Source organism: Polistes dominula, unplaced genomic scaffold, assembly GCF_049000335.1.
Source record: "Polistes dominula isolate Pdom_NZ unplaced genomic scaffold, Pdom_raw_medaka contig_20, whole genome shotgun sequence".
Lineage (NCBI taxonomy): Eukaryota > Metazoa > Arthropoda > Insecta > Hymenoptera > Vespidae > Polistes > Polistes dominula.
Window position 1 is genome coordinate 7,356,765 of NW_028301147.1, and position 22,349 is coordinate 7,379,113.

The following is a 22,349-nucleotide window of genomic DNA, read 5'->3' on the forward strand; positions in this document are numbered from 1 at the left end:
CGTCGTCTCACTGAAGCATGCGACAAACTCGCCCATCAATATCACCGAGGTCAGCTTAATAAGCAGGACCATAATTAACGAAGGTATGTCTATAATGGTGCTATTACCGTTCACCTGGTTTGCGTGTATAAATAGAGATGCGCGATCCTGTTACAATGTGTATCTACGTGGTACCATACTCTATGTATTTCTACGAGCTCCATTATACATGTAGAACAATTTACACGACTTAACGTTACATAATGATCTCCGCAAAATTGTTCTCGGAAAGAGAAGAAAGGAAAAAAAGAAAAAAATAAAAAAGAAATGAAAAAAAACCACTCAACAGAACGAAAAAATGTCTACCGCAGAATTTACGTTACACATAGTAACTTTTCATTTTCTCGTAATACCGATAAATAAAAACGCGAACACAACAATATCGTTGGGAGAAAAAAATGATAGATACATATAACGTGTTTATAACAATGAAATATGAGGAAGTAGTACTCGGTTGCAGTAAAATATCAACGTTACAATTTTTGTATAGAAAAGTGTTTCTAATTTTCTATCTTCACACTTTGCGTTAGAATTACAAGAGAGAAAGAGAGAGAGAGAAAAAAAGAGTCAGAGAGAGTAAGAGGATTATTCCACGAAATGAAATGAATAACAATGCATGAAAACAGAAACATATAATTTCACATGGATTATTTCCTGTGCATTTCCTAATTAATTTTATCTCAATCAGTTTACGGGTTCAAAACTTTAAGCGACCCACAATTAAAATTTATTGCATACAATGCGTATTAATAGTTACATGTAAAACAAACGCCGCTAAGTTGCTATAATGCATCTATACAAGCTAAATGCTAATAATTACAACGATTCGCTATTGTGAGAAGAATATATGTGTATATACTAGTCATCTAATCTCACATTACGACCATTAACCCGATCGTAAATATCATGTTGGTAAAAAGTAAAAAAGGCTATAAATGTTTCAACGAAATTTACAACAGCATTCAAGCCGGTAATTCATAATTATTGGTACAATTTACAACTTACGACGATGCTTGGATATATTCGAAGTTAACGACGGGCAAGAATCCAAACTCGTGAATTTGCATTAAAGGTATTTATTCGATGACTCAGCGATCGTACTTATACCGATATACATACATATACCTACACATACACGTACACATGTATACGACAATCCGCCAAATCGTTGTTCCCTACCATTGGCAAAACTTACAGAAATGAGCCAATGCACAGAGAGTCGAAGTTCGATCTGGAATTAGAATTATGACGGTTAAGTGATCTTTGTTTTTTTTTCTCTTTCTTTCTTGAATTCGATCAGACATAACATCTTGTAGATATTGGTTTCATCTACTTTATACTGAAACTTTATGATCTTATATTATTACTATTACAATTGGAGTTGAAACTGAAAGAAATAATGATGCAGCAACAACGGAAACGGGCACGTGTACTACTGTCTCGACTATTTGCCGAATATTGACTTAGCCGTTGACACAACGCTTGGCGATAGTAACAAAAGCAAAACAGCGAAGGACAGCGAGAAAGACAGAGAGAGGATGGGAAGGGACGGAAAGAGAGGGAGGGAGAAAGAGAGAGAGTCAACAGCTACAATACAAGATTTCACAAAAGCTGATTAATGGAGCTGCGATTATCCGATGAGCCACGCTGCAACGCGGATTTGTCTCGACAGCAATCAGAAAACATTCCGTTGCTGTTTCCTTTGCAGGCATTGTTATTCGACGCTTCTCTTTCACGAGTACACTTAAGATACACAATGCGCGTGTCGATCGGATACTACTTCTCTGTTCCGGTGAACAAAGATACTCAATCAACGGTGTTTTATGAAAGAGCACGATGTTGTCCACACAAGCATACGTATATACCATTCATACGTAATCAATGGTTTCGTAAATGTACAGTCAATCGTAGCTAGAAAACGATACAAATAGTAACATAGAGATCCTTTCAATACATTTTCTATCAATTTAATAAAGAGGGATTCATAAATGAACAGCAATATTAATTAACTTGTAAAATGCTCCCACCCCCAAAAAAAAGATTAAGGAATATATTTAATATTTTGTTAACAATTTAACACACACACACACACACACATTAATCGTAAAGGAGAAATAATTCATTTTTATTCGTAAAAGTGATACTATCAAATATTTCCTTTTGTTACACTGAAATAATGACATTTCAATATAACATGTCATAAAAATATTTAGATTCATTTTTAGGCATGTTTTATTGTTCTTTAAGAAACATATTCGAGAGTTCCGATAATTCGTCCTGCCAATTTTTCAAGAAGGTATCAGAAGAAACATCAAATATTCTCCGAATTCAAGGATGATTTTGCTTCGTTTCTCTATCGAAGGCGATGCCATTTCTCGGGCAAAGCAAAGCTCACTGAAGGGAATAAAGGACTGGAGTTTGAGTCAACACAGTAAGCGATACGCCTGTCATTCGTTTGAGTAGTTTCGATATCGAGAGGAATAGAGGATAGAGGAGATGAGTAAAAGGAAAAAATCGAGAATGGAATCGATGTGTGAATAAACGCGTGTCTGTGTGTGAACAAAATAGAAGAGTTTTCGTGAATACTACGTGAGTATTCTTTTGCCCTTCGAAGGTGGGAAAATGACGCGGTGTACCGCGAGACCAGCCAGCTTTAAGGTACACGAACAATTTGTCCTAAATCGAAGCAATCCCGCGGAAACTCAAAAACAATTTCGAAAGAATTGCATTCTAAAACCATTCGCGTAGTAATAGCTCCGGGCTAAACAACCGGCCACACCGACGTTCGTTCAACTTTCGAAGAGAACGTATCGGCAACGAAGAGAATAGCTAAAATCGCTGAGAGACCAAACTACTCGATGCTCATATTTTCGATCGAAAAACATCCCAACGAATATCTACATTTTTCCTATTTTCTTTCTTATCTTATACTAAAGATTTATTTATTATTATATTTTAAATGATATTATTTTCATTATTATTTATATACAAAATGATTCTCTGAGAGAAGTAGAATGGAATACTGATCTTTTTTATGTGTAGATAAAACGATGCGACCGTCAGATGCAATTATATATATAGTTAACATATTTGATTTAAATAAAACTATAAAAGTGATATTACATAATGGAAGGTTTCATCCAATTTCTTGGTTATAACTGACCTCCTCCTGTTACCATCAAGCGAAAATGTTCCAAAGAGACCGCAAATAGGCTCTACCCAGGCGTAGGTGGCTTGGCATTCGAGCAAATCAGCGCCGCGGGCTTACGCTCGTCAAATCAATATTTGCACCTCGGCGGGGACTCGCGCATACAGAAAGGGAGAAAGAGAGAGAGAGACAGACAGAAAGAGAAATAATAGAAAGTGTTAGTAGGAAAGAACAAAAGTAGCAGAAGAAATATCACTTGCATTAAAGAAAAAAGGGAAAGAAATAAAAAACATACCAATTAAAACCATTTTTAAAAAATTAACAATTTTTGTCATGTAAAATTATTACTTTCTTTTCAAATTAAACAAAATAAAAAAATTAATAATAATTAATTGATTTCAATTATTTACTTAAAATAATTGATTGAAATGAATTTATTTGATTCTTATTCTAACTAGGATATAACTACATAGAGTAAATCATTCATCCCATTAATTAATTCTATTTATTTATAATTACATATTACCGATTCATTCTATTTGAATTTGATATGAACATTGCAGATAACAAGATTCGATATGGGCAAACTTTGAATCGCAAAACGAAGAAGAATTAAATTTCCGTATGATCTGTTCATACAAATATGTAAAATATTCAGGTCTAACCGAGGTAAAAGAAGGAACACGCCACATTTAGCTCACTCTACGTAATCTCTTTTGCGGTATAAGATAAGAGAAGAGAAAAGAAAGTAGAAAGAAAGGAAGGAATAAAAGATGGTTTCTGCTAGCGTCGCTAGCCGAGAAGCATGGATCCGGAAAATCGTCCTTTTCGAATAGCGTATCCTGCGGTCTAGGCTTTCACGCTTGTCTACACAGTATATTTATTATATACACGCGAGTTTTTCTTTTAGATATAAATACAGTTAAAAGCGTGCTGTGTGTATAGACGCCATTAATTGTCTAGACTTTTCAAACATCACGAATGAAAAACACATTTATCTATAACTTTTTTTTCTGTAATACAAATTATCTATCAAAATGATTTTTTTGTTCAGTCACGTAAAATATTTGTCGATTTAGTCATTACAGAAATTAAGATATCATACTACTAATAATTCTCAATATCTTCTCTTGATTATACCTAATACGATAGAAAGTTAAAATGAGATGGACGTGGGTAAATGGATAGAGGGAGGAAGAGAGAGAAAGAGAGAGAGGGAGCATTAGGGATGGATGATGCATTGAAAGCTAGCATCAGAATGGTCGACGCACGCGTTACATGACCAGTAGAAGGGAGAGGGAGTAAGAGTGAGAGGGACGATGTTCGTTGATTGAGAGTAATCTGTTTTGTTAATTGCAAGGTCCGCAGAGTTCGATACCTGTGGTCGCATTGCGCTGTGTTCAGCATTACAAACCAGCCCTCTCCCAGGCTGGAAACTGACGATTCCTCTCTTCTCTCTCCCTCTCTCTCTCTCACTCTCTTCTATTCCCTCTCTATTTCCATCTCTCTCCCTAACTCTCCGACTCCGCGATCCGCCTCGAAACATCAGCGACCACGGTGCGAACCTCTCATGAGGGGATGGTTAACCGACTAATTGCAATACCGACGCGTCTACTCTGGACTATTTGTGCAATCGAGATTATATGCGTCGTCCTTGTGTCTCACCCATCAACCTATGTTTCCACCAATTTCCAATAGTATCGTGTGCCCGTTGGGAAATAAAACATGTTATTTAATGCGTATCTTTGAAAAGTTTTCAAAAAATAACCGAGATAATCGAGATCGAGTTAGATAAGTTTCTTATGAAATTCATAAGGACTGTTAAATAAATTCTATTTTTTTTATAACATATTTTTGGTAGCTTACTCTTAAAAGTATAAAATCAATAAAAAACAGAGAATAGTGATTTGTGCATTATATCAAATGTAGAAATAACTCTATCATTTAATTTAATTTTGTGGTATACTATTATATATATACAGAAATTTAATCACTAAAGGAGAAATGTAATAATATTCATTGAAACGAAATGAATTTGGTATGACATAAATTTTACGAAATTAGTGAACGCTTTTTGATATAGTTAGTAATGTATATAGATACAATGTTACGTGCCAATGATTATATCTAACTGAAATATTTCTTCTTTTTATGCTTTTACGTTCTATGACCCTTGTAACAATAGGGCTCAAGTAGCAACGTCACTCACGAGAGCTTACGATGTATTCCGGGAGCATGTGAATTGTATAAAAGCTATTTCTTCCTTTTCTTATTGCCTCGTAGTTTTTTTTTCTATTTGTCTTGCTTCTTCATGATATTTGTGTGCGAGATATTTTTTTAACTCTTCGGTTGAATTTTTTCCATCATTTTTTTCGAATACTTCTAGGAAGGAAGACAATTAAAAAGATTACAAACGACTACCAACTTGACTAACGTTTCTCCTTTATGTTTCCTTTTTTTTTCAATGTATGCTCAAGTCTTTTCAACATCGAATTTTCATATTTTTCAAACAGTTGACACGAAGAATCAAAAAAAAAAGAAATGAGGAAGAGAGAAAGAGAAAGAAAAATGACTCCATACTTTTGCTGCTCGCAAAGTAGAAACTTAACAAATTTACAGAATTATAACTATTTCGCGTTAAACAATTTTGTTTTCAGACTATTTAGACTAACTTTGTTTTTTTTTTTCAGCGCATTCAAACTAACTTTGTTATACAGTCTCGTTAATAGTTGAATGTTTTAAATTTAAAGGAAAAATACTTTTTCTTCTTTTTTCGTTTATTTAAATAAGTTGGGAAAACCATTTAACGTCTAATCGTTATCCAGTTCCGCTTGGAAAACTTTTTCTTCATCTTGTTTTATTTATTTTTTTTTTTTTAACATCCTTTTTTAGATTTCGAGGCATTCGTAAGCTTTGCATTCTACCCTTAAAACCCCTTCTGTCGATTCTGTTTCGATGGTAGTAGTATTCATTCGGTGAAATCAGAAAATGGTGTGACATCCACAGCGGTACTATTCAAATAGTTCACACCATACTGTTACAACGAATACATGTGCAAACACTTTGTTTAAGAATTTTCGGAAGCTTCCTTTGTTCCCAAGACGACTCAGTTTCTCCTTTCTCTCGTGCATTCGCTCGCTATGCTAGTCAGAGAGTAATACGAAAATAATCACGTAGTGTAACGAGAAAAGTTCTCGCCTTCCTTTCGAAATAATGCGCGACTACGAAACGAGATTGTTTCTCGAGGAGTTATTAAACTTGAAACATCATAGTGTCACGATTGTCTCCAACCTAGGATCGAAAGTTAACGCTAATGGATTCGTTTATATCATTTAGTCAATAGCTTAATATTGAATAGTAGGTATATATCTCTTGAATTCATTTATCAAACTTTACTACAATATCATCACGCAATACGTATGCATACTTGATATACAATATTAAGAAATTCTAATTACAATTACGGTGAAAGCTTACATTCAGCAATTTATAAACATACCCATATAAAAAACATTCGCGCGCGAAAATATATTTCATGTAAAATGTTTAGCACGTTAAAAACTCAAACGAATTATTCATATATTATTTCATAAATGTATTTTCGATCGGAAAACGAAAAATTATTATTGTTTTTCGTTTTATTTCGAATAAACTAATTATTATTGTAAAACGAATCATTAATGCATTAATGAAGAAACCTACTATGACTAGTTTTTAATCTTGAATTAAAATTCTGCGTACAATGTTATTGACCATTTTTCATTTAATATTACAACGATAATGTAAATATTAATATTAGTTTATATCATTATTTAAAACTTGTTTTATTTATTATTTAAGCCCCAGTACCAAAATTGAAAAAAATATAACTTTTGTTAATAAACCGGCCATCGAAATATAAATTGTTAATATATTTAATATTAAATAGAGAGTCAACAAAATGTATTTGCGTTAGGATAAAAAATAAAATTAGAAAATATTTACCGGTCGTATACATGGCGACACCTTTAAGCGTGACAGGTTCCAAAATGGCGGGATCACTTCTACCCTTGGCGTTAATAGCGAAGAGATAGAGACGATAACTCTTGCCAGTTGTAAGGCCGGTGACCTCAAAGGTCGGTCCATTTGGATTGGTCGGCAGTGTTTTGTTCCATAGAATCGATCCGTCCTCTTCGGATACAACCTCCAATTGATAGCTATGGATAGGTAGGCCTCCGTCGTAACCGTCTAAACAACGTACGATCAGACCAGTTCCTGATTTCGTGCCAAGCTCCTCCACATCCAAGGGTGCTGACATTTCCGTAGCAGTGCAGTTGTGTAGAGAATAGGGACGACCAGCCGCTATCACCTGAAGACAATTGTCCATAGGTCAGATCGATTCACCTCGATCTACGAGCACCTTTTCAAAGTTCTAACGTAGTTAAGGCTATACCCTTTGATATCATGAACCTGACCTTGACAATGAAAAATGGATCAAACAATGAAATATATTGCATTACGGAAAAAATAAAGAACACCTATCATTTTCGATGTAGAAAAATTTATTCCATTTTTAATTTACATATATGTATTTTCAGTATTTGTAAACTATTATTATTATTTTATTAAAAATTATTATGAAATATTATCAGTAATAATGGATATATTGTTGTACTTCATTAAAGAAATAATTAATATAAACTACGATAAATGTTTATCAAACGATATTTCTTTTGTTTCGTACAAAATAAAAGCGTTGATATATTTAAAAAATATCTAATAAAAGTGAAAAACAATAATTTAAATTGAAATTTACTATTTTTTTTTTTTTATATATATTTCAAGCGATAAAATTTAAATCGGAGGAAATGAAAAAATATATTTTGACAATGAATGTTTACCGTTACACAAACGGAATGAGAAAGAAAAAGGAAAAAGAAAAAGAAATCAAATCGCATTCAACTAAGTAAATGGAGCCAATGGAAAAACGAAACTTACTTGAAAAAGGCACGCCGCTCTTTGCTTGCCGACCTGGTTAGTGGCCCCACATGCGACTGTACCGTAATCCATTTCCGTCGTCGGTGTATAGTTCAGTCTCGAACCGTGGAATTGTTGATACTCTTTCAGACTCTCTACGACTGAGGGAGTTCCGGCTACTGATGCGTGAGAATACCGCGAGTGCGGCATCTCCATCAACTCTCCAGAATTATTGAAGGTCCAGTAAAAGGTCAACGGTGGTGGATGACTCTCTACCGCACAAACCAAAGAAACCGTTTCCTGTTTGAGAGCACCAACCACAACCTCGCTTTTACCCTCTTTGCAAACTGGCGTATCTGTAACATGTTGTAGTTTTCTTTCGTTAACTTCAGAAAAGAATCATTACTTATTTTTTAATTATAACTTCCATCATTATATTTTTTTTTCATTCATGTAAATTATCAATTTTCTCTTTTTTTCTTTTTTCTATTTTTATTGAAGTGAAAACTTCTTTAGAATGGGAGTGATCTGAAAAGTAAATAAACGGAAACGCAGCTATGTAACGAAGCTATGAAACGGCTGCTATACTAAATAATGAGAGAAAAAGAGACAAACATATAAGATTGAGCCGGAATATAGCTATACAGTTTTTCCTATTCTCGGTCTCCTCTTTATGCTATGCTTCGTAGTTATCGCTCCTGGTTGTATATGTATGCGTTTGTGTGCAACTGCATACTACAAAGCGTGGACACGTATTCTTTCGATACTCGAAATGTTTGTAGGTAGGAGCGATAGAAGGGTAGAAGGAATTAACAGAGATAAGCACGTAGGTATGCGACAAAAGTATAAGGTCCAAACGAACCGACGGTCGAATTAAAGAAAGAAGGTGCGTGGACGGTTTTTATTTTACCAAAAACGTGTCATTTCTTTTCTATTTAAAAATGTTTCTATTTTATTGAAAAATTAATATTAAATCATTTATTTCGCAAATATTATAATTAACAATTATGAAATATATAGAATATAATAATTGTATTGCCTGCAATATTTTACAAAAAAATGAAATGATTATCAGATACATCAGAGAAAAAGAATTAGACAACATTGTAGAATATTTTTCTTATAAATATCCAAAGACGTTTTTTTATTATAATGTTTGCGTATTTAGGAAATTTATACTAATTTTTCAATAAAATAGAAAAGTTTTTAAATAGAAGAAACAAGACACGTGACAAAAACAAATAAATCTTATTTATTTTATATTTCCAATAAAAATACAATAATATAACTTATTTTACCAATATAGCAAAAAATTAAAGAAAATAAATTTTTTATAAAAAATGTTTAATATTATAAAATAAAACAACGGAAATGATAAATAGATATTAAGATCATTGTAATTCAAAATCCGATGAAACGAAAAAAATACGACCACAATTGTTCCCTTCTTTAACAGCATCTACAGTTATTAGTTGCAACACAAAAAGAAATAATTGTTTATGCTAACCTATGATAAAGATATATCAAATTTACAGAAAGTGTGAAAAATGTAAGAGAAAAAAAATTCATCTACCTGAGTTTCAAAAAAATATATATTATAATTACTTGGATTAGGACGGCGTATCTTTCTGTCGACAAATATTCTACAATTTTCGTCTCTATCTATGACTATCGCATTCAGCACTCCATCTTGAAGGATAGAATTTTGAAAATATTAGTTTTGTCAGCTACCTACACAATGAGGTCGGTTCCTTATCATGAGAAAAGAATTATAAAAAACAGGGAAGGTCTGTTGAAATTCGATTTACATTTATTGTCTTTATTATGGATGCGATAATATTCATGCATATAGTTTTTTTTTTTACAACGTGTCATATCTTTTCTATTTAAAAATGTTTCTATTTTATTGAAAAATTAGTATTAAATTCTTTATTTCGCAAATATTATAATAAATAATTACATTATTAAATATTACAGAATATTTAATAACTGTATTGTCTGAAATATTTAAAAAAAAAAAAGATTACCAGATACATCAGAGAAAAAGAATTAGAGAATACTGTGGAATAAATGAGGAACAGCTGACAAATTCCATTCAAAAGCAAGTAAATTACTGTCACATTTTTATATTTTGCTTCTTTATAAAATATATTTGATACCTAAAGATAAAATATGTCTATTAAATTTGATTTTTATATGTTTTTATAAAAAATATCCAAAGACATGTACTGACCCATGCATATAAGAAAATTATTTTATTATTTGTAATATTTGCGTATTTAAGAGACTTATACTAATTTTTCAATAAAATAAAAACATTTTTAAGATGTTGAACGCCCAGCGTGAATCGGTGGAGCTTATCACGAGGCTGAAATCTGAGACTCGTAGTGTACACAGTTCGATAAGCTGAGAGAGCGATACGATTCAATGCATTTTTTAGATTTTTCGTTGTTCAGATCATTATTTAGACTAGAGTATTTAGTTAAATATTAGTTTAAAATTCCGTTTTTATTGCTTGAATTGTGAAAAGTGCACTTTTTATTAGCTATTCCACCCAGAGACCATACCAGTGACCTTTCTTATATATAATAATAATATTATAATAAATAAATCCTAAAATTATCTTACTCTTAAAACTATCCATTCGTCTCATTCTCTCGAAACGTAGATTTTTGAAGGTTTCCCTTCTAACACGTGTGATCTGCACACACGATTTTTATTGTATCATCTACTCATCAAATTTCTGTGTTAATTATTCAATTATTATCTTATAAAGGTACATGTAAATTAACCTTGACAAAATTTTTTCAATAATACTTTAATTTTACTATTCCAAATATAACAGAATAACTGTAAATTAATTATAAAATCTTTTATTAATATCCTATATTTGTATACGTAAAAATAAATAAGAACCTTTACTCGAATTTACATATAGTCTTCATGGTATTTATTTGGAGATATAAACCGTTAATAAAATATTTGCTTTCATTAAATCAAAATAGAAATTCATATATGTATATAAGAGTCCATTGTATTTTATCTAACAGGATTTGCTAATAAACATAGCGATTCCATTTGTAATTCATTCGTTTTGGAGTAAAAGAACGATAAAAAGTAAACATTAATCAAGACTATCTTATTTAATGTAAAATATTGTTATTTATATATTTTTTATCTCAAATTACGTTATGGTGCATAATATCAAGGGACTACTATTCTATCTATTAATACTTATATTGATTTTCTATAGAGTCATTAAATTCTCTCGTTGAACGATAGAAGCCATATTCTCACAAAAGTCTGAAACTCCAAGACCCTGAAGGAATATGGACGATTATGGAAATCCGTTGTCCACGATTATTGAAATTTAAATAGGATCGCACGGTGTGCGATGGGTAAATCACTCGGTTCGGACGTGCTGCTGTATTCACCTAGTCGAGTTAAGCTATTGCAGCGGTAACCCGTTCAATGTGTCACAGATATGGCACGACTGCACGTTAGTCAATTGCGCTGCTTGACACTTACTGAGGTAATCATCTATCACTCGAGCACGTTTCTCATGTAAGCGCAAATTGCTTTGAGCTTACTTAGATTCCAACGTGAAACTCGTGGCTCTATTTAATTGGGACAAAAGTTCTATAGAGAGTGCTTGACGATACTTTTGGCTACATTTTTTTTTTATTACATTAGTCATCATTTGAAGATATATAGCAAATATATTTATCTATGTACACGGGTATAACAACTGTGATTTGTAAATCTTCTTGTAAACAATATTGTGCTATGGAAAATCGATAAGATTTATGCTTCGAAAAAGATGTGTTGTTTTAACTGTAGAAACGTCGAATTTGGTGAACATAATTCATATTTGAATTTCGAATAAGATTGGATGCTATCAAACAGAAGAAGAAGCGCTGAAGCTGGCGGGCTCGTTCTATCGATCTTCTAATAGGAAATTCCCTTGACATTGGTATTTGAGATAGGCCACGGCATACGGAAGTCCCAAATGGCAAGGAACATGATTTACACTGCCAGAGAAGTCTAGAATCGCGACTATGTATATATAGAATATATGGGCCATGGTAAGGTGGCATTTGATCTTTCTAGTGATATTAATTGCTAATAAGAGAAATTGACGGAACCGGTAGAAGATCAAGCATGTCATGAGACTGTTCACGTTTCCATCTTCTCTTGCTGATGAAAGAGGAGCAAGTTTAGTATCGATCTAATCAAACATAGATTCTCTTCAAACCACAGAGAAATACGATGTTATATATTATATTCATCAAGAATATCCAGAATTTCCAAATCTTGAGTCATTAGTAAAAAAAATATTCTCAATAAATTAATCAACGAATTAAATTTTTATCATAATCGTTCACTTCGATCTAAAGCATCTTTTATATCTTTTGTAAGATATGATGTTATTTTTTATATTCTTTTATAAGATAATACTATGATGTTACAACTAATGTACTAGTTATTTCAGTATTATACTTTATACCAGTGGTTTCCAAAGTGAGCGATATCGCTCTCTTGTGGGCGATGAAGCGATTCAGGGGGGCAATGATGGCCACAGGAGAATGGGGGGGGGATTTTATTTTTTGAATTATTAAAAAAAAAGAGGAAAACAAAAAAATTAATTTTCAGGGGGGCGATAAGAGCGATAAGTAATATTTTTTTCTTGGAAAGGGGGCGATAGGACAAAAAAGTAACTGAAATAAGATATTTCATTATAAATGAAATATCCTAATAAACATATATTCATGTCCTTGTCGTATGTTATTCTATAAAGTTATATAAAAATTACATAAAAAAAGTATCTACTGTGAAAAAAATGTATTTAATGAAAAGAAGTATAATAAATATTTCTTTAATACTTTTTAAAAAAAATTTTTTTATCGTTATCTTAAAAAAAACGTGATAAACATTTAATAATACATTCAAGATTAGACATTGATCTAGTATTATTTCCCATTATTATATCCACGATGATGTTATGCGATAAGATTGGTGTTACAGACAAGGTCGACTTAGGACGTAAACACGCATAGATAATGATCGAAGGGCTTTCGAGATTAATATCAGCATTGAAGGGGTTGAAAAGTAACGATATAGATAGTGGACTATCTATGTCTGTCTGTCTGTCTATCTCTCTCTCTCTTTCTTCCCCCCCTCTCGCTAACTAACTCTGATTCTCTTCTCTCACGTCACACACCGAGACTGTCCTAGCTTAGCACATTGCCAGACTACCTTCACCCACACATGAATATTCAGCTACGCTTTCCATACATTGAATATGCATCGCAGTCCTTCCTTCCCTCTTAGGTCATTTACAAGATGCAGATACGCCGAGCTACCACCGAGGCCACCTACCATTCTAATAGAATAACCCGCTCTGTGTTTCAGAGAAAACTATCCACCCTATCTTCGTACCCATCCTCTTAACCGTCTTTCTCCCATTCTCCGGTGACCCTTTGACCTTCCTATTCCATCGACTATACTCTAACTCTATCTCTCTCTTTTACATACACATGCCAACGTTGAGTCTCTCTTCTCGTTTCCTCGACGCACACTCTCCTAGAGTTGCTTGCCATCGATTAAGTAATTAACGAGGAGTCGAGGCGTTCGGTGAGAATGGCCAAATTAGAGAAATGCTTTCCCAACGATGGCGAACGCCTAAACCGTAATTGCTCGAGAGAACGTTACACGACGAAATAAAATGAATAACTCTCCTCTTATCTAATTGTAAGTAAAAATATTTACATTTAATCCTGTGTAACTTGATCGTTTGTAAATTCCTTATATCGGATAAAACTTTATTTGTTCGGTCTTTGAGTTATGTTACTTTGCATATTATATAGAAATAGTCATCTGATGACAGTAGTTTATTTTTTATCGGTAATTTGTTTAATCGTGGAATATGTGCACAATTTTTAACTTAAACGAAATTCATCGAATTATTTGGTGATTGATGGGTGATTTTCTCTTACGAAAAAATAGGAATTTCGAATTATAGTGATGACAGTTAATAACAAACGTGTATATTTTGTATGTGCTTTCAGTTTTTGAAATTTTGTCTAACCCTTCGCTTGAGATAACACGTTTATTTTCATTCATAGTAATAGAGATAATTAAAATTAGTAAATGTAGCGTGAGTAAATAGAATCCTACTAGAAAATAATAAAACTTAAATTGACTCACACATTATTTGAAGGGTCACAGGATTACTAGCGGTTTTGCCCTCGCTGTTTACAGCTAGACAGGTGTAATCGCCAGCAGAATGTCGAGTTAAGCCTTGAAGTACCAACGAATGATCGCTGAGAATCACGCCGGCTGTTGCATTGTTCTTTAACTCTTTACTCTAAAATACAAAAGTAAGAAGAGTTAGTATGCTCTTTAAGTTAATCGTTGTGGGACGTGGTAGGGGAATATTAATCAATTTCACAACTACAAAAGCTTAGTTTCTTCGTGAAAAGATAAAAAAAGAGGTTAAAAACTATCCGCTGCAAACAAAATTCCCCTCGATTTTTTAGAAATTCAATTCATTAAGGAATAAAACATAAAATTCGGTTAGCAAAGTCGAAAGAAAAGAAAAAAAAATCTCAAAAGAAATTAATGGAACGCAAAAAATGTTCATGAAGTTAGTGCTTTGAGATTTTACAAATGGATCGAATACTCTGGTATTTTTTTTATATAATTCCTGTTTCTTTGTACAACAAATGGCAATTTCAAGAGTATATTATTTTTTTTTCAACAAACCAAAATAAAAAATTATATTCAAACAATTTGTCATTTATGTGCGTAAAGCAGAAAAGAGCACAGATCTACGCAATGCTTACTTTTTCACAATCCGAAAAATGCCGTGCTAAACTCAACAACATGAACAAAAAATAGAATTATTTTAAGTGACCAATTTTTGTAATGAGTCGATGTCGATCGTTACCTTCTGAAACTTTCAACGACAATACTCACGATGGTTTAAATTTGTACTTACGTCTTTGAACCAGGCGAGTTTATACACTTTAGGATTTGCTTTCACTATGCACTCAAAGTACACGTCGTCACCCTCTTTGATGTCATCTGGATTAAGTGTCTCTCCCATCCTCAGAGTCACCACCGGTTGATAGTGTACCTCTAATCGCCACTTGTCCTCCATTGCACTGTCGGGAATCACCGGATTCTCAGCGCGGCAAGTTAGATACTTCCCGTCGTCGTCGATACTCGGCACGAAGCTCAGGACGCTCATTGTACGATCGTCATCCAGAGGATACTGCAATTTAATTAGAAAAATAAAAATTCTGACATTTCGCAACATCTTACCAGAATTAGAACGACGAACGATTTTTCTTGAAAGATCGTTTTATTCATATGGGCAAATTTCAAAGTTCATTTTGATTGATCGAATAAAAAGAAAAAGTTAAGATAACATAAAATACAAAAATAAAACTCGACTTAGGGATCGCAGCACACGCAGTACTCTCAAATGTACTGAGGAATTTTCTCTCGATATTTACGGTGAAGTAGAACTGAAAAAATGAATACAATACGTAAAAGGAAAATACAGTAGGGACAGGTCGCTGACTTTGCTCCCTTTTTATCTCCCTTTTTATCTATCTACCTATCTATCTATCTCTTTCTTTCTTTCTTTCGTTCTTTCTCTCTTTTTCTCTCCTTCGTTTTCCACGATGTCATTTTAATGATAGCGCCGACGGGCATGAATATCGGAGAGAGGCTACGTATCTGCATACATAGAGGACGCGATGAATGGAAGTAATGGTTCGTCAGGATGAATGTCGCGTACCATTCTCTCTCTTTCTCTTTCTCTTTCTCTTTTCCTATATTTTACCTTCCCTCACCTACCTTTTTTTTAGGTTAGTCTTGTTTCTCTTTTTTTTCCTTCCTTTTGTAAACTAGTACTGTGCTGAACTTTCGATTTGTCTCAAAGCGATTCGATAGATATTTTCCGATAGAATCCATTTCAGAATGTCTTCGTTTACTTCTCTCCTTTCTCTCTCTTTCTCTCTCTCTCTTCCATTTTTTTCTCTTTTTAAATCATATATATATTTATGTGTGTTACCTTGAAAGACCGAAATTGAATAATATCAAGATTCACATGGGTGTATGTCCAAAATATTAATGTACAGGAATAAACCCAAAGATTTGGTCTTTAACCGACATATTTGGTATGTGTTGACATTTCACGATGTGAATCTTGACATTTTCCAATCTTCAGTCTTTTTCAGTCTTTTCCACTTTCAGTCTTTTACAGTAACCATATATTATATTACGTACAATATAACAAAGATATAAAATATCTTGATTTATTTCGTAAATTTGTAATACGAATTTTTTTGAATCATTGATTAAGAGTTTTTTAGAAAAATATTAAACGAATGATGTTTTAAATTTTTACGTAGAAATAATATTTTCGATGGTAGAGTAAACGACTAACAACGAATACGAATTAGATTGCGACTACACTTTTGCACGCTGCCACTGCTCGCTTCTCTTGGAAAATCGACGAGAGTCTCGCGTGATGCAATTTTACACCTCATTATGCGAGTTAAGATTTCGTAATAACAGAGCGGATACGTAATATGCTATAATTTTTTGCAAGATAGTCGCTACGAAAGATATCGAATATAAAATTTTGAATACACGCTCGTGTATTCGGGATAATATTCGAGTATAATGACAGGTGAAAAATAATAGATTCTCTTATGCGTCGATAGTTGATTACGAAATAAACGTGATAATACATTGACGAATTTGAAATAAAAAAATGAGAAAGAGAGAGAGAGAGAGAGAGAGAGAGAGATAGAGGGAGATAAAATAAAAATAAAAGGGAAAAAAATAAACGAAATAAGAAAGTTCGTCTTCGAAAAAAAAAGAAAAATTCACAGAATAACTCGCGAACTTTGACGTTTTTCTCTGTCACCTTGCGCGAGAAGAGAGGCGAGTTCGAGTTCAACTTCAAAGGTCAGAAAACGAAGTGGAAATAAAAAGATAGAACGAGGAGGAAAAAAGAAAGAGTACAAGAGTAGAAAATAAGAACTTGGGATAGGTAAAAGACGAAGAAGGAAAAGAAGGTTGTTCAGAGAGAAAAACGAAATAACCGCAGTCGTTCGAAGTTTGGTTGGAATTCGTGAAAAGTATAAAGAATTTTAGAGGACGCCGGTGGTTTCAAGAATTTCCTTTGCCCTCTGTTACCTCCTTTCCTTTAACCGTTTTCATGATTCAACGCCTGAAACGACCATATCGGGTTGGCGGGACACCTTAATAAAAACGAAAAACAACTTTCTCGCGAGTCTTGCACTCGGGAGATCAACACGCTGAGGAAAAATGAGGAAAAATAAGAGAAGAAGGGGGAGAAGAAGAAGATCGTCTTGAAAACTAGGAAGGAAAAGATGGAAGATGTGGATGAACTTTCAAACTTTGTCAAGAGAAAAGAGAAAGAAGATGAGTCGCGTTTATGGAGCTCTAAAGCACTGTTTTCAACGAAATCAAGCAACGCTGGTTATTACGAAGCGATGACCCGCCGCTCTGATTTCACCAAACTTTCATAAAACTACGAAGGTGGATAGTGAAAAAAAATAAAAAGAAAAGAACTTACACTCTGCGCCATCTTCTTAATCGGTTTGTTCGCTTTCCACCAAGTTATCTCTACTGAGGGTCTCGATCCGGCCGTTGTACATTCCACCTTGTACATCTTCTCCGCCGAAACTCGTACCTCTTTCGTTAAGATTTGAACAAATAGCGGCTTCACTGCAAATAAAAGATTATTTATTTCTTTTCTAATCTAATACGATTTAATTTATTAGTTTTTTTTTTACGATCAATTGATTTTTTAAATTTAAATATTTTCTAATCAAGGATTAGACGTTTTATCGAATTTTTATTCAATTAATTAGCATATTATTTTAATTCAAATAAAATAGTGATTATAATTTACAATGGAAACTCAACATACTATCATACGTTATACATCAAGTTTCCTGTCAAGTAGAAAGTTAAAAAGAAATCAAAATAAGGAATAATGCAAATTTATACCATTAGAATTCGTTACCCTCCAGACTATCATCTCGGAAAAAAATATTATTCCTCCACACCAATTTGGTTTTCAAAAAAAACATGCCACAATTGAACAAGTTCACAGACTTACAAATAAAATTACAGAAGCCCTCGAACTTAAACAATACTGTGCGGCATTATTCCTAGATGTAGAGAAAGCTTTCGACAAGGTGTGGCATGAAGGCTTATTATATAAGATTAAACTCAATTTTCCAATCAGCTACTATCATTTAATCAAGTCATATTTAGAAAACAGAACTTTTATAGTAAAAATTCAAGACAGTACCTCTGATATCTACATAATGGAAGCAGGCGTCCCTCAGGGCAGTGTACTAGGGCCTACCCTATACACGCTTTACACAGCAGATATCCCCACCACAATAAACACTACACTATTCACATTTGCAGACGATACAGCTATACTAACAACACATGAAGATCCCGCTATAGCATCTCAAATATTTCAAAACCATATTCAGCTGCTTGAAGAGTGGTTAAAAAAATGGAAAATAACAATAAATACGGATAAATGCGTCCATATAACCTTCACGTTAAGGAAAAAAGCATCACCTTATATCACACTGAATCATATCGTAATCCGACAAATGAAAGCTGTCAAATACCTGGGTTTGCACATGGACTCCAAACTTACCTGGAAACAACATATAAATAAAAAAATCCAGCAAATTAAGCTTAAAAGGAGAGATATGTATTGGCTTACCAGCAGGCAATCTAAACTATCACCTGAAAACAAATTACTGCTATACAAGGCAATAATCCACGTGCTATATTTACATTGTAATAAACTAATTTACCGAATGTCCAAGCTGGACAAATTGTAAAGAAAAGTGGTCGTAATAAAAAAAAAAAAGAATTCGTTACCGAACGAAGTTGACACTCTTACAACCTCGAAGCGATTATCGAATCAAACAAAACAGGAGAGACGTAGCATAGAAGAAACGATAACATAGAGGTCACATTACTACTCAACGACGTACAACAGTAATTGTCCAAACATTTTCAAATACAACGACGATTATTTAAACGTTTTAATTCGTTTTACATTAATTACAAATTGTTTAATTGCATTTTATCGACAAGTAAAATTCTAATTACAATTAATTAATTGTTACATTGTATAGATAAACAAGGAGTTAAGTCTCATTTTTTCTATCTTTACCACCTTATCTTCTAACGAGGGAGAAACAGCTCGAAGGTAAACAAACGTGAAAAAGGAGTTATCGCAAAAGTTCTTAATAAACGGGCATTATCGCGGGACGCAACGCCGCGAAATATATATTGTTCTCAGTTAACTACTTTCGGGGTTCCTTGTAAACGGGAAATTTTGCGAAGAGCGAACGGTACAACTTTAACAAAGTTAGATGAATCGCCTCGCTTTCGAACTAATCCCGTTCAATCCTCTCTCTCTCTCTCTCTCTATCTCTCTTTCTCACTCTTTTTCTCTCTCTTTTTCTCTTTTTCTCTCTTCCACGTAATACGAAACGCTTATCCGTGGAAATTACGAGTTATTTGGACAAAACATCAAATTGCTTTTTCCTCTTATTGTAGACGACATAAGGGCGTATTTTATACCTTTCATTACTACTAAATCCGATTATGTTATTCGGAAAAAAAATATCTTTGTTTTTATTGTCGTATTGGTATTTAGAAACGCTATATAACAGTACAGAATAATAATTCAAGAAAATAAATTTTCAAAATTTGTTGAACATGCACTCATATACATATTCTTAAAAATCACACTTGTATGAGAGATTGCCGAAATCGATTTTATCATATTGATAGCATTTTTAGTAGACGGATAAAAAAAGAATATTTTCCTTCATAAAATAGTATTTGTTTCATATCTTTACAATTTTCCGTTCCTAAGGTACCGTCTTTCGAAATAATGTTATTCATAATTAGTATAAAGTCATGCCTAATAGCGAAATAAATGTTCATACATCGTCTAACTGTGAGTTAATATTTTAAGTAACAAATATAAAAGGTTAATTTTTTTGTCTGAAATCTTACGACATATATTAGCAATAATTGTTTAATTATTTATTGTAAATAATATCTTTTGTTTACAATGAATATAAATTGATTTATTTTAATATCATATAATTATCGTCGAAGTTTTGCTCTTACGTGAAATCATCACAGAACAATCTACGAAAGGTTATCTTGTTGGTTTTGGCGTTAAGAATGTTACTTCGAAACGATTACGGGCTAGCAAATGAACTATTACCGTATTCTCGAGCAAAAGTAAGGGTAAAAAGATGAATGAAAAAAGGGTAAAAAGAGTGAAAAAGGGGGTGAAAGGTGAGAAAGCGAGCCATGTTAGCGTAACTAAGTACTTATGCCACATGAACAAGCCTCTTAAATTTCATGCTGCATGTTACGATGATAAATCTTAATTATTTCATTTCTGATTCATCATAAAAGTTTACACTTAATTCATCTATCTTTATTCTTCATTTATTCTTTATTTCGTCAAGAATCTTTATCTTACTCTTCAGTCCTTTCATTTCAATTTTCATATTCTGCATCTAACAATTATTTCATTTTCATTTTGTTTTTCTAATTAATTTGTTTATTTAACACGTACGTTTCTTATTCATTTGATTTATCATTTAGCGGTTCAAGTATCGTATACATCCTAAACCCCATCAGTTTGACTTTATAGGAAGAGTATTGTACCTGAAGGAACTTAAAAGGAATTCAGTCATACTCGTATCGATCTAATGGGAATAGACGACGCAGTGAATGCCGATCATTCGTAATATCACACTGGCTGTCGAGCTGTGGGCCTCCTAAATTCCGAACCATGCTTATGCGCTGCCACAACCAGCCACTCGTACGACCCTAATTGCCATTAGCCAGTAGCCACTTCTCAAAATTAGTTCACCCTGTCTCACCTCGTGGTTCGCTCCATACATTGTCCACCAACTACTTTCTTCTCTATCTTTTCTTTCCCTTTTCGTGTTTCATTCACGAATCGTATATTTAATTACATAAATCAAATGTGCATTGATAAAAATTATTATATGAATAATGCAATTAGTCTTTTCTCATTTTTGTTTGTTTTATAATTCACTGATAACACTTAAACGTATTAACTTCATTTATATAAACTCTAACATTTAAATGTTTTATTATAATAATTACATGAATTATCTTTCTCGTCTACATTTTTAATATAATATAATATTTAAAGCATTACTTTCTTCTAGAATAAACAAATAAACAAGGAAATAAGTATTAAGTAGATTGTGGTCTTTGCAAAAATGACGTATTAAAGGTATATGCAAGAAAATTTCTTCTCTTCCTATCTCAAGAGGACGCGTTTTACGCGAGGATTACGTCGAGAGGGTAGTTACGTCCATCTGCTATGGCGATCTGCGACGCTGACGTCGCTCTTTCTCATTTTCTATCCTTATTCCATCCAACCTAAGTTAAACCCGTCCTTTTCTTTCTCTACCATCGCGTAATTTATTCGCCTGTGAAAATTTATTAGCCGACGAGTCAGCGTATACCATCCGACTAAAATCGCGATGCATTTCTATTCGAAAGTAGATGCTTCTTTTCAAAATTGAACGTGCTTTTTAATTCGACACTTCCCAGCTAAGCTTCATTTTTTTTCAAGTTATACGCGAAACCTTTCATTTAAACCTATATTCTCTTTCTCTCTTTCTTTTCCTTTTCTTTTTGTTGTTTGAAGAATTATATTCCGTACGTGTGGTAGAGCTCGACAAAAAAAAATAAAATGTGAATATCGTGCGTCACGCTAATACTTACAACGCGTTTCGCGACTTCGTACTACGATAAACTGCTTCGTAATGTAGACGTTTTGTTATCGAACCATTCGTTGTGGTTGAGAAGTGTAGATTTGAAACTTGAAGGACATGCTCGAAAACTAATATATGTAAAAAATATCAGAATAAATTTGTTTTATAATAGTACACAAATATACGATTTAAATAATACGATCATTCTTATGAGCAGAATTTGAATACACGGATAGATTATTACAAAAATACGTATATTTTTTGCATTTTTATTTCTATTATATAAATAAATTATTCTGACAATCAAGTTATTTTATAAAAATATTGTTTTTCTGCAA

At 33.0% G+C, this 22,349-nt stretch overlaps 1 protein-coding gene across 6 annotated transcripts in view; it reads right to left on the reverse strand.

Moving 5' to 3' along the window:
• The window catches only part of LOC107074202 (neural cell adhesion molecule 1-B), a 124,365-nt gene that overhangs the window by 6,606 nt on the left and 95,410 nt on the right, over positions 1 to 22,349 (reverse strand). For all 6 annotated transcript variants that reach the window (XM_089177102.1, XM_089177100.1, XM_015335433.2 and 3 more), the window contains 5 exons: positions 17,763 to 17,914; positions 15,144 to 15,419; positions 14,351 to 14,510; positions 8,165 to 8,499; positions 7,172 to 7,535 (listed from right to left, as the gene is read on the reverse strand). In XM_089177102.1, coding sequence (XP_089033228.1) covers positions 7,172 to 7,535; positions 8,165 to 8,499; positions 14,351 to 14,510; positions 15,144 to 15,419; positions 17,763 to 17,914 — 1,287 coding nt within the window. The remainder of the gene's footprint in view (positions 1 to 7,171; positions 7,536 to 8,164; positions 8,500 to 14,350; positions 14,511 to 15,143; positions 15,420 to 17,762; positions 17,915 to 22,349) is intronic.